The 13,336-nt window shown below is 37.0% G+C and overlaps 1 protein-coding gene across 1 annotated transcript in view; it reads left to right on the top strand.

Annotated features, from left to right (window-relative positions):
- ANKRD31 (ankyrin repeat domain 31) overlaps positions 1–13,336 on the top strand; it is a gene marked incomplete at its 5' end in the record, with an annotated part of 130,763 nt that overhangs the window by 33,028 nt on the left and 84,399 nt on the right. The window contains 2 exons of the mRNA XM_082651880.1: positions 1,032–1,141; positions 10,908–11,063. Coding sequence (XP_082508006.1) covers positions 1,032–1,141; positions 10,908–11,063 — 266 coding nt within the window. The remainder of the gene's footprint in view (positions 1–1,031; positions 1,142–10,907; positions 11,064–13,336) is intronic.

The following is a 13,336-nucleotide window of genomic DNA, read 5'->3' as shown; positions in this document are numbered from 1 at the left end:
GATAGTTTCATTTGCTGTACTGAAACTTTTTAGGTTGATGTAGTCTCATTTCTTTATTTTTGCTTTTGGTGTCAAATCCAAAAAATCATTGCCAAGACTGATGTCAAGGTGCTTACTTATGTTTTTTCCTAGGAGTTCTGTGGTTTCAAGTCTTACTTTCAAGTCTTCAATCCATTTTGAGTTGATTTTTGTATATGGTGTAAGATTGTGATCCAGGGGCTTCCCTGGTGGTGCAGTGGTTGAGAGTCCGCCTGCCAATGCAGGGGACACCGGTTCGTGCCCCGGTCCGGGAAGATCCCACATGCCGCACGGAGCGGCTGGGCCAGTGAGCCATGGCCGCTGAGCCTGTGCCTCCGGAGCCTGTGCTCCGCAACAGGACAGGCCACAACAGTGAGAAGCCCACGTACCGCAAAAAAAAAAAAAAAAAAAAAAGATTGTGATCCAGCTTTATTCTCTTGCATTTGGCTGTCCAGTTTTCCCAACACCATTTACTGAAGAGACTGTCCTTTCCCCATTGTATATTCTTGGCTCCTTTGTCATAGATTAATTGACGATATATGGGTAGGTTTATTTTGGGGCTCTCAGAATAGAGAGAACCAAAATAAACCTACCCATATATGCTTTTATGCCAGTATTTTACAGTTTTTGATCAGTGCCATACCACAGGGCAAGTCCTTTTTTTTGCCTGCCTCTTTTTTCCTAGAAGTTGTGAATAGAGTGGATAGTGGCATGCCAGCATGGGGAGTGAGGGACAGGAGCCTCAGAATACTCACTTATAGGTGACTATCCCTAAAGGAGAGAAACCCATAGGTGGCACAAAGACAAACCATAATGACTGGCATGTCTGTCACAGAATTATCTGCAGTTTACTCAGGAGCCATCTCCATGTTTAAAACTGCTATCCTGCTTGACAACAGCTCAGTAAAATATCTTTGAGTTTTAAAAAAAATTAGTCAAAAATTCGGTATGATTCTTTTTGAACGGTTGTGGAGAACATGATAGTAATTTTAAAAGCACATTTATTTTTCAAGAATGCAGAATCCTGCTTTAAGGATTGAAGGTAAAGGGAAGACTGTGCATTCATCCAGACTCGAGAGTGGAGAACAGATCAGGAAAAACAGAAAACTTGCAAGGAAAAATGGTGAGGCCTATTTTATTTCTTTATTTCTTTAATAAGTAACTTACAAAAATATAGAATCCTGGTACTAAAAAAGGATTTAGAGATTATATGTCTCAACTTTCTCATTCTACTGATGAGGAAGTTCAGAGAGGTTAAGGATTTTCCCCAGCACTGCACAGCTCATTAGTAGTATAACTAGGATCCTGAACTTCTGCCTCATAGACTGCTATATTTCCTGTACTTTTACTTTTAAGAGAATAGTTTCAGAACCCGTTTCAAATTTAGATATCTGACCTATTTGTGGTGTGACTAACCTAGCATAGACTTTGGGAAATTATAACCAGAAGAATAAATAGAGGAAATTATTATATATTTAGATGTTATTTCTTTGTTCCTATATATAAAACCCCAAAGAATGAACTAAAAAACTATCAGAAATAATAAGAACCCAGGAGTACTGGTTACAAAATAATAGATGGCGGGACAGTTGGCAGAATTGAAATATGGACTGTAGATTAAAGAATAATATTGTATCAATGTTAAATTTTCTTAATTTAATAATTTGGTTATGTAAGATAGTATCCTTGCTTTTAGAGAATATGCTCTTAAGTATTACTAAATAAAGAGGCATGGTGTATGCAAGTTATTCATTATGTGTATATGTGTCTGTGTGCATGTGTATGTATATATAAAGAGGCAGATAGAATGATTTAAGTGGCGGCAAAATGTTAACAATGGGGGAATCCTTTGTTTTATTTTTACAAAACGGAAATTATTTCCAGCTAAAAAGTTTAAAAAATTCAATAAACCAAAAGAAGACAAAAATAAATACCTTTCATATACATAAGTATTACCCAGTTACAAAATATAAGAGAAGATCCCATTTATAATAGTTACAAAAGAGAGAAAATACCTGCTTATATACCTAATAAGAAATTGCCATACCTGTAAGAAGAAAGTGTAAAAATTATGCTGAGGGACATAAAAAAGGCTTGAATAAATGGAAAGAAGAGCCTTATTCTTGACCATAAAGATTCAGCATTGAAAGAAACTTACTTCTCCCTAAATTATTCTGTAAATGCATGAGAGCTCAATCAAAAACAGATTTTTGTGTATTTGTTAATTGTTCTGTTTTGTTTTGCTTTATAAGGCTGGAGGTTAGCTATGAGAATGATACAAAATTTCAGCTGGAAAAATAAATATAAAAGACTAACAAAATTCTGAAAAATAAAACAAAGGGAGAGTGGAGAGGCAGGAACCTGCTCTACATAATGTGAAAGCAATTAGAAAACAATAGAAGTTAAAATAAGTTGGTATTGGCACAGGAATAGACAGATAAATCAGTGAAACAGAATAAAGGGTTTAGATGTAGAAGCCAGATACAATGGGAATATGGGGGTAGGTCTGTGATAAATATGGCATCTCAAATTGATGGCAGAAAGAAGGAGTAAATAATAAATAGTGAAAAACACAAACAGTTGGATCCCTATAACATTCCTTATACCAAATTTAATTCCAGTCTGGCCAGAGTTAAAGGAAAAGAAAAGTTCTAGGAGAAAAGACAAGTGAATCTTTTTATAATCTTGGAAAAACCCTTTGTAAAGAACAATTCAAGACCAGAAGCCAGGAGGGAAAAGAATGATAAAACTGACTATATACATTTTTTAAAAATTGTATGGAAAGATATCCTAAAAAAAAAACAATCATCAAACACAGAAGAAATATTAATAACACATGACAAGGGGTTAATTATACTAGTATGCAGAGAGCTCTTACAAAACAGTAAGGATAAAGAAAAATAGGAGTTCACAGAAAAAAAAAATGTAAATACCTGAAAAGATTAACATCTCACTCATACTTAAAGAAATGCAAATTAACAAGTACAATTTTCACCTAAGAGAATACCAATAAACATTTGAGAATTCCCAGTGGCAAGAATGTGGAAAAAGTAAACAATCTCATATGTTTTTGGTAAAAGTTTTTTCAGTCTTTTTTTAGGGCAGTTTATTTACATTCATCAGAATTTTAAATCACAATTCTTTTGAATCTGCAATTCTGTTTAAAGGGATTTATTCTATGGCTGTATTTGCTTAAATATGTAAATATATTTTATAAAGATGTTCATTACAGCATTGTTTATTATAATAAAATGACTAGAAACGATCTAAATTAAGTGAATAGTTAACAAATTATAATGTAACCAATGAAATAATATTCAGTCATTTAGGAAGTCAGAAGAATATGTATGTGTTGATAAGGAAAAAAAGGCCATGTTTTTTTTTTTTCATGTCATAAGGATGATATTAAATTTCTTGTTGGAAACAGTGCAAGCAAGAAGACAGTGGAGCAGCAGCTTTAAAGTACTAAAATAAATTCTATAGAATTCTATAACTAGAACCTAGAATTCTATACCTAGCAAAATATCTTTCAAAAATGAAGGTGAGGGGAGAGGAACCAAGATGGCGGAGTAGAAGGACGTGCTCTCACTCCCTCTCGTGAGAACACCAGAATCACAACTAGCTGCTGGACAGTCATTGACAGGAAGACACTGGAACTCACCAAAAAAGATACCCCACATCCAAAGACAAAGGAGAAGCCACAATGAGACAGTAGGAGGGGCGCAATCAGAGTAAAATCAAATCCCATGACTGCTGGGTGGGTGACTCACAGACTGGAGAACACTTATACCACAGAAGTCCACCCACTGGAGTGAAGGTTCTGAGCCCCACGTCAGGCTTCCCAACCCAGGGGTCCGGCAACGGGAGGAGGAATTCCTAGAGAATCAGACTTTGAAGGCTAGTGGGATTTGATTGCAGGACTTCGACAGGACTGGGGAAAACAGAGACTCCACTCTTGGAGGACATACACAAAGTAGTGTGCGCATCGAGACCCAGGGGAAGGAGCAGTGACCGCAGGGGAGACTGAACCAGACCTGCCTGCTGGTGTTGGGAGGTCTCCTGCAGAGGCGGGGGGTGGCTGTGTCTCACTGTGAGGACAAGGACAGTGTCAGCAGAAGTTCTGGGTAGTACTCCTTGGTGTGAGCCCTCCCAGAGTCTGTCATTAGCCCCACCAAAGAGCCCAGGTAGGCTCCAGTGTTGGGTTGCCTCAGGCCAAACAACCAACAGGGAGGGAACTCAGCCCCACCCATCAGCAGACAAGCAGATTAAAGTTTTACTGAGCTCTGCCCACCAGAGCAACACCCGGCTCTACCCACCACCAGTCCCTCCCATCAGGAAGCTTGCACAAGCCTCTTAGATAGCCTCATCCACCAGAGGGCAGGCAGCAGAAGCAAGAAGAACTACAATCCTGCAGGCTGTGGAACGAAAACCACATTCACAGAAAGATAGACAAGATGAAAAGGCAGAGGGCTATGTACCAGATGAAGGAACAAGATAAAACCCCAGAAAAACAACTCAATGAAGTGGAGATAGGCAACCTTCCAGAAAAAGAATTCAGAATAATGATAGTGAAAATGATCCAGGACCTCGGAAAAAGAATGGAGGCAAAGATGGAGAAGATGCAAGAAATGTTTAACAAAGACCTAGAAGAATTAAAGAACAAACAAACAGAGATGAACAATACAATAACTGAAATGAAAACTACACTGGAAGGAATCAATAGCAGAATAACTGAGACAGAAGAACAGATAAGTGACCTGGAAGACAGAATTGTGGAATTCACTGCTGCAGAACAGAATAAAGAAAAAGGAATGAAAAAAAATGAAGACAGCCTAAGAGACTTCTGGGACAACATTAAATGCAACAACATTTGCATTATAGGGGTCCCAGAAGGAGAAGAGAGAGAGAAAGGCCCCAAGAAAATATTTGAAGAGATTATATTCAAAACTTCCCTAACATGGGAAAGGAAATAGCCACCCAAGTCCAGGAAACGCAGCAAGTCCCATACAGGATAAACCCCAAGGAGAAACACACCGAGACACAGAGTAATCAAATTGGCAAAAATTAAAGGCAAAGAAAAATTATTGAAAGCAGCAAGGGAAAAATGACCACATACAAGAGAACTCCCATAAGGTTAACAGCTGATTTCTCAGCAGAAACTCTACAAGCCAGGAGGGAGTAGCATGATATATTTAAAGTGATGAAAGGGAAGAACCTACAACCAAGATTACTCTACCTGGCAAGGATCTCATTCAGGTTCGATGGAGAAATCAAAAGCTTTACCGACAAGCAAAAGCGAAGAGAATTCAGCACCACCAAACCAGCTCTTCAACAAATGCTAAAGGAACTTCTCTAAGTGGGAAACACAAGAGAAGAAAAGGACCTACAAAAACAAACCCAAAACAATTAAGAAAATGGTAATAGGAACATACATATCGATAATTAACTTGAACGTGAATGGATTAAATGCTCCAAGCAAAAGACACAGGCCTGCTGAATGGATACAAAAACAAGACCCATCTATATGCTGTCTACAAGAGACCCACTTCAGACCTAGGGACACATACAGACTGAAAGTGAGCGGTTGGAAAAAGATATTCCATGCAAATGGAAATCAAAAGAAAGCTGGAGTAGCAATACTCATATCAGATAAAATAGACTTTAAAATAAAGAATGTTACAAGAGACAAGGAAGGCCACTACATAATGATCAAGGGATCAATCCAAGAAGAAGATATAACAATTATAAATACATATGCACCCAACATAGGAGCACCTCAATACATAAGGCAGATGCTAACAGCTGTGAAAGAGGAAATCGACAGTAACACAGTAATGGTGGGGGACTTTAACACCTCACTTAAACCAATGGACAGATCATCCAAAATGAAAATAAATAAGGAAACAGAAGCTTTAACTGACACAAAAGACCAGATAAATTTAAGTGATATTTATAGGACATTCCATCCAAAAACAGCAGATCACACTTTCTTCTCAAGTGCACACAGAACATTCTCCAGGATAGATCACATCTTGGGTCACAAAGTAAGCCTCAGTAAATTTAAGAAAATTGAAATCATATCAAACATCTTTTCTGACCACAACGCTATGAGATTAGAAATGAATTACAGGGAAAAAAATGTAAAAACCACAAACACATGGAGGATAAACAATACGTTACTAAATAACCAAGAGATGGCTGAGGAGATTAAAAAATACCTAGAGACAAATGACAATGAAAACACGATGATCCAAAACCTATGGGATGCAGCAAAAGCAGTTCTAAGAGGGAAGTTTATAGCTACACAAGCGTACCTCAAGAAACAAGAAAAATCTCAAATAAACAATCTATCCTTACACCTAAAGGACCTAGAGAAAGAAGAGCAAGCAAAACTCAAAGTTAGCAGAAGGAAAGAAATCATAAAGATCAGAGCAGAAATAAATGAAATAGAAACAAAGAAAACAATAGCAAAGATCAATAAAACTAAAAGCTGGTTCTTTGAGAAGATAAACAAAATTGATAAACCATTAGCCAGACTCATCAAGAAAAAGAGGGAGAGGACTCAAATCAGTAAAATTAGAAATGAAAAAGAAGTTACAACAGACACTGCAGAAATACAAAGCATCCTAAGAGACTACTACAAGCAACTCTATGCCAATAAAATGGGCAACCTGGAAGAAATGGACAAATTCTTAGAAAGGTATAACCTTCCAAGACTGAACCAGGAAGATATAGAAAATATGAACAGACTAATCACAAGTAATGAAGTTGAAACTGTAATAAAAATCTTCCAACACACAGAAGTCCAGGACCAGATGGCTTCACAGGTGAATTCTATCAAACATTTAGGGAAGAGCTAACACCCATCCTTCTCAAACTCTTTCCAAAAATTGCAGAGGAAGGAACACTCCCAAACTCATTCTATGAGGCCACCATCACCCTGATACCAAAACCAGACAAAGATACTACTAAAAAAGAAAATTACAGAGCAGTATCACTGATGAATATAGATGCAAAAATCCTCAACAAAATACTACACATTAAAAGGATTAACAACAACACATTAAAAGGATCATACACCATGATCAAGTGGGATTTATCCCAGGGATGCAAGGATTCTTCAATATATGCAAATCAATCAATGTGATACACCATATTAACAAATTGAAGAATAAAAACCATATGATCATCTCAATAGATGCAGAAAAAGCTTTTGACAAAATTCAACACCTATTTAGGACAAAAACTCTCCAGAAAGTGAGCACAGAGGGAACCTACCTCAACATAATAAAGGCCATATATGACAAACCCACAGCAAACATCATTCTCAATGGTGAAAAACTGAAAGCATTTCCTCTGAGATTAGGAAGAAGACAAGGATGTCCACTCTCGCCACTATTATTCAACATAGTTTTGGAAGTCCTAGCCACGGCAATCAGAGAAGAAAAAGAAATAAAAGGAATACAAACTGGAAAAGAAGAAGTAAAACTGTCACTGTTTGCAGATGACAGGATACATAGAGAATCCTAAAAATGCCACCAGAAAACTACTAGAGCTAATCAATGAATTTGGTAAAGTTGCAGGACACAAAATTAATACACAGAAATCTCTTGCATTCCTATACACTAATGATGAAAAATCTGAAAGAGAAATTAAGGAAACACTCCCATTTACCATTGCAACAAAAAAATAAAATACCTAGGAATAAACCTACCTTGGGTGACAAAAGACCTCTATGCAGAAAACTGTAAGACACTGATGAAAGAAATTAAAGATGATACCAACAGATGGAGAGATATACCATGTTCTTGGATTGGAAGAATCAATATTGTGAAAATAACTATACTACCCAAAGCAATCTAGAGATTCAGTACAATCCCTATCAAATTACCAATGGCATTTTTTACAGAACTAGAACAAAAAATTTCCATTACATTACATTTGAAAATCAATCACTGTAATTTGTTATATTAATAAGTTAAAAAAGAAAAACCATATGATCATTTTAGTAGATGATGCAAAGAAAGATTTTGACAACACCTAACATCCATTACTGATGAAAACTCTCAGCAGACTCAGAATAGAGGGGAACTTGGTTAATCTGACAAAGGGCATCTACAAAAAAAATACACAGCTGTCATACTTAATGGTGAAAGAGTGAATGCTTTCCCCCTAAGATCAGAAATAAGACAGGGATGTCTGTTCCCACCACTTCCGTTGATCATTGTACCGGAGGTCCTAGTCAGTACAGTCAGGAAGAAAAACAAATAAAAGGCATCCATGTTGGAAAAGAAGAAGTAAAACAGTCTTTAGTCACAAGTGACATAATCGTCTGTATAGAAAATCTGATGGAATCTACAATAAAAGCAACTGTAAGTGAGTTTAGCAAAGTTGCAAGATACAAGATCAATATACAGATATTAATTATATTTCTGTATTCTAGCAACAAACAATTAGAAAGTGAAATATGAAAACCAAACAATTAGGAAGTGAAATTTATGCCACAGTTATAAAGAATGTGAAATAAAGATAAAATTTAGCAAAAGATGTAAAAGACAGGTACACTGAAACCTACAAAATATTAAACAGAGAAAACACAGGAAATTTGATGGAGAGAAATGGAGAGAGATTGAGTCAGAAGACAATATTATTAAGATGTTATTTCTACTCAGGTATATTTATGGATTCTACACAATCTCAATCAAAATTCCTGTAGGATTTTCTTGTAGAAATGCCAAAGCTGGTTCTAAAATTCATATGGAATGCAAAGAATCTAGAATAGTAAGACAGCTCTGATAAAGAACAAAGTTAAAGGGCTAACATTACCTGATTTCAAGAATTATTATATGGCTTAATCAAAACAGCATGATATTCGCATCAAGATAGGGAAATAGGTCCATGGAAGGAGACGGGAGTTCAGAAATAAACCCTGAGTTTTGACAAAGGCACAAGGCCTTTGTAGTGGAAAACAATTGTATATCCATATGCAGCAGAATGTTATTCAGTGTCATTCTGTGTATTTTAAGAGTGTTGATTTTTGTTTTGGCCAACAAGTTACCTGAAGATCAGTTTGATCCTTTCAACACTTTTTTAAAAACCTTGTTAGGCAGGTCTAGTGTAGGCCTTACTCTAGGTCTAGTTTAGCTCTGCTATTAAGACATGACCCATTAAAGGTCTCTCTGAATGTTCCAGTAGTTCAGCAAGGTCTCTCCTCAGCCTGGCAGGAATGTGAATGTCTCCCAGCCTGTGTGATCTCTGATGGTTGTTAATTTATAGTTCCTGGGTAATTGTTCTTGCCCAACCTCATGAAGATTCACCCCACGCATGAGCAGTTCAGTATTCAGATAATGACTCAAGGAGCCCTTTGTATAGATTTCTGGTGCCTTTTCTCTATGCTCTCATCTCTGGTGCCCTGCCCTGTAAATTCTGTTCACCCCAGCCTCCCCAGACTCTGACCTCTGTCTCCTTAGCTCAGCAGAATCACCTTGCTATGCTTGTGCTATACTCTGAAAAGCCTCCAGACAAGAAGCTGGAGTGAGTGACCTTAGGGCTCACTTCACTGTTTGTCTTCACTCAGGGAAGTCAAATAGGTCTGAACTACCTGTTTTCCAATGTCTGAATAAAGGGTCTTTTTCCCCCATATATTTTGTTTAATATTCTAGTTGTTTACAATGGGAGGGCAAGTCACAGCAGTTATTTAGTCATGACTAGAAGTGAATGTCTTTCACAACTTAGTTTTCATTGAAAATTTTTGTATTCTTAATTTGTTATTTTTAATAAATTGCTTATTTATAATAGCGGGTACAACTGGAAAAGACAGATCTGGGAGTAAAGACTATTGATTTTTGCATATAGTTTATCTGGTGGGAGCAGAATGCTTTGTAGTCTGGGGTGGGGGAAGGCAGGCTCAGGTGTTCAGCAGTTGGTTTGTTTTACAGTGGAACTGAATGGAGAGAATCAAATAAAAACAAAGCAGTTAAATTGTGGTCCATTAAGAAACCTGTTGCAGTACTCAGTTACCTTTCGGAGGTTTCAGGATGGGGCAGGTTATTTAGATGAACCTGGAAAAGCTATCACCAAAGTTCCTCTGAGGGAATTCCCTGGCGGTCCAGTGGTTAGGACTCTGCGCTCTCACTGCCGAGGGCCCGGGTTCAATCCCACAAGCTGGGCGGTGCGCCAAAGGAAAGAAAAGCTGTTCAGAAATTCAGGAAAACCAAATGAGTATTATCTGTAAAAACTGACAGGATTTGGATTATCTAGATGAGGAGTTTAGGAGGCACAGGGGAGAAATGATACTTGGTATATATAACCTGGAAAACTATTTTAATTGTATATTTCCCAGGTTAGGAAATCAAAACTATTATACTGCTCAAGACCAAGCTTTATTTAAGTTCATGACAATTATTTTTAGTAAAGAAAGAAAATTTAGCATTCTCTTTTCTGGTCTTGCTGGGGTTAATTTTTGTATCTTCCTTATATACTTCTGAGATTTTCTCCTCATGGTTTTATAAGACATTTTGGTATTTAATATTTTGTTAGGTTTAATAACATCTAATTCTGGATTTAAATAATACCTTTCACCAGAACTTTTAAGAAAATAATCCATTAGTCTTCTCATACATGCACCTTTCCTAGAGTTTCAATCAATATAAACTGCTTACATGATTTATAATTTACTCAAATATTTCAAACTAATGACATTTGTCTTTTTCATCTTTTTGCATGTAGATACCATTATAGTTGGGTTAATGGAAGAAATACTCCTCCATAATGTAATATGCTCTATTCCAGAATGTTGACTGGATTCATTCTGTTACTTATATTCCTCTTGATTTTCAAATAAGGATTATTAATTTTTTTGTTTTCTTTTGTTCATGCCCTCATTTCAGAAAAAATGAAGTTGAATAAAGTATCTCGTTGTAACATTAACCGTAGAAACATCTTTGGAGAGAACTTACTGTATAAAGCTGCTCTGAACAATGACGCTAATCTTGTTCATCATTATATGAAGAAAGGTGGAGATGTTAATCAGCCAAGTTATGCTGGTAGGCTGTGGTTACCACTTACAGTTATCTTAAGAGTGGTTTGTAGTTTCAGCTGAGTCACTACTATGTAAGTATGGCAAAGTAGGCCTAAGGCAAGTCTCAAACAGAAAGCTTCCAGGTAATTTTTCTACTTAGGCAGTGCTTCACCATCATCTCCCAGGGAAATGGTAAGATGGGGGGGAGAGGCAGGAGAAGAACATTACATTTCACCTTCAAAGATTATGCCTGCCTTCAAAGGTTATGCCTTCAAAGGCCCACTGCACCAGGTGGGCCATGTGCAGTAGCATTACACAGAAGGATGGGGTTCCTGGGGCTGGCTTGCTGGCTTTGTGTGGGCATTTTTACTATGAGACTCAGCTTTTAATGGAAGAGAAGTGAGGCTCAAAGCTGAAAGAAGCTGATGGTACATTGAGCTTCAGGGAAAATTGATGATAAAATGGTAGGTGTACAGCAAGGACAATTGCCAGGGAAATGGAGAGAACAGACTATGAGGTAGAGAGGGTGGGGCAGGAAGCTCAGAAAGAACAGTCTTTCTGCAAGGCTAGGTCTCTGTACAGTCTTCCTGTGGGGAGAACCTGATACGTTCTCCTGGAGAGGAATGATTCCTTAAAGGCACGTAAGTACTTAAAACACTGAGCAGCACTGTGTCCATACTTTTACTATTGTTTCTAGACTTTCTCGGTATATGAAACAATGCACAAAGTCTTATGGTACACAGAGATCAGCAGCACGATCCATGGACAAGCAGGTGATTACAAGTGCACGCCCAGTACTTACTTTAGCAGCACCTGGATTTATACTATAATCAAGGTTTTAAAGACTATTATTCTAAGTCTCACACCCAGTTCATCCATTATGGTCTTATAGCTCTCAACCTTGGATCCTTACTTGCTAGCCAGAGCACTTGCTCCTTTGATTTTGAGAAATACATGGTTCTTTCTCTTAGTCTCTATGTGCTCCTTTAGTTTAGGAGTAGTTCTACATGCCAATAACTGGACTTTATGGATTTCCCAAGCATCAATCTTAACATGTTTCTTTTCATTAACCTTTTTTTCTGTGCCATCACTAACATCCCCAGTTGCTATTCCCTGCTTGTCTTTGGCCAGGCAGTGACCTTCTCCTCACTTCCCTAGGTACTTCTGTGACCTTCATGAATTCTTTATCCTTCCATATTTTCCAGACTTTTTGAACTCTCTTGTTTTCTATTTTTCCTTCTCAATTTGCATCTTAATCTGACCTTTACTACTTCTGGCTACCACATCCCACAGAATTGCAGAGGGCAGTGTTTGCAAAGGGTTGTCCATAAGCCATTTTCGTAAGAGTCACTTAAAATATTTGTTCAAAATGCAACCTTTACTTCACCCTCCCAAAGCACACACACACACAAAATCACTCAAAATCACAATCAAAATCTGTAGGTTAAAATCTGGAAATCAAGTTCCCTAGATGATATTTATTCTCATTAATGTTCAAGAACTACTGACAAGAGGTGTATGGCCTCCATATAATTCAATGTAGTGAGCTTTTACCGTATGCCTCCTCTGTGCCAGATACTATGAAAACAAAAAGATAAACAGTATCTGCTAGGAAGGTTTAAATAAATTTATTTTGTGAGATAATCCAATAAAGGCTTAAGTGCCTTTTGAGGAATTAACAAAACGTTATAGTAACAGACCAATGGTCTTTTTATAGATAACATTTGCATTTTTAAGTCCTCATTTACATTTTGTGATATCTTTGATTTAAAAAACCAATTTCAATAATTCTTTACCTATCAAAACCAAGGGTGACAACCATGAAGTAGCCTGAAAATAAATTCTGAATACCTAAAATAGATCTAATAAAGCTTCTTTGCTAAAACTCTGTCAGATCAATGACTTGAGCATTATTTTACACAGAATCCTATCTGATTCCTAAGCCTATGACACATTAGAACTGAAAAGAAAGGTTGGCTTAGGTCAGGATATTGATAATAGCAAGAAGTTTAAGCCAACAGCAAGGCAAGAGACATAAAAAATGAGAGGCAAAATTGTTGAGGACTGTAATGAAGAGAGTGCACTTTATATCTCTGTGGGTGTTAACAATTGCTGCATTAGATCATATAACTAATATTATTATGATCTTGAATCTTTTTAAACAAATGCGTTAAATTATATTGTCTTCATAGGAAATTTACATTCTTATAAACCTTTGAAGAAATTTCCTCCAAGATACTTACATTTTTAAAAAGAAAAATCTATGTTGTTTAAGGATCTCCCAACCTGCAGTTTTGG

The sequence above is a fragment of the Grampus griseus genome, assembly GCF_964374135.1.
Source record: "Grampus griseus genome assembly, chromosome: 3".
Lineage (NCBI taxonomy): Eukaryota > Metazoa > Chordata > Mammalia > Artiodactyla > Delphinidae > Grampus > Grampus griseus.
The sequence above is the reverse complement of the archived record's forward strand: the minus strand, read 5'-3'. Positions and strand labels throughout refer to the sequence as shown.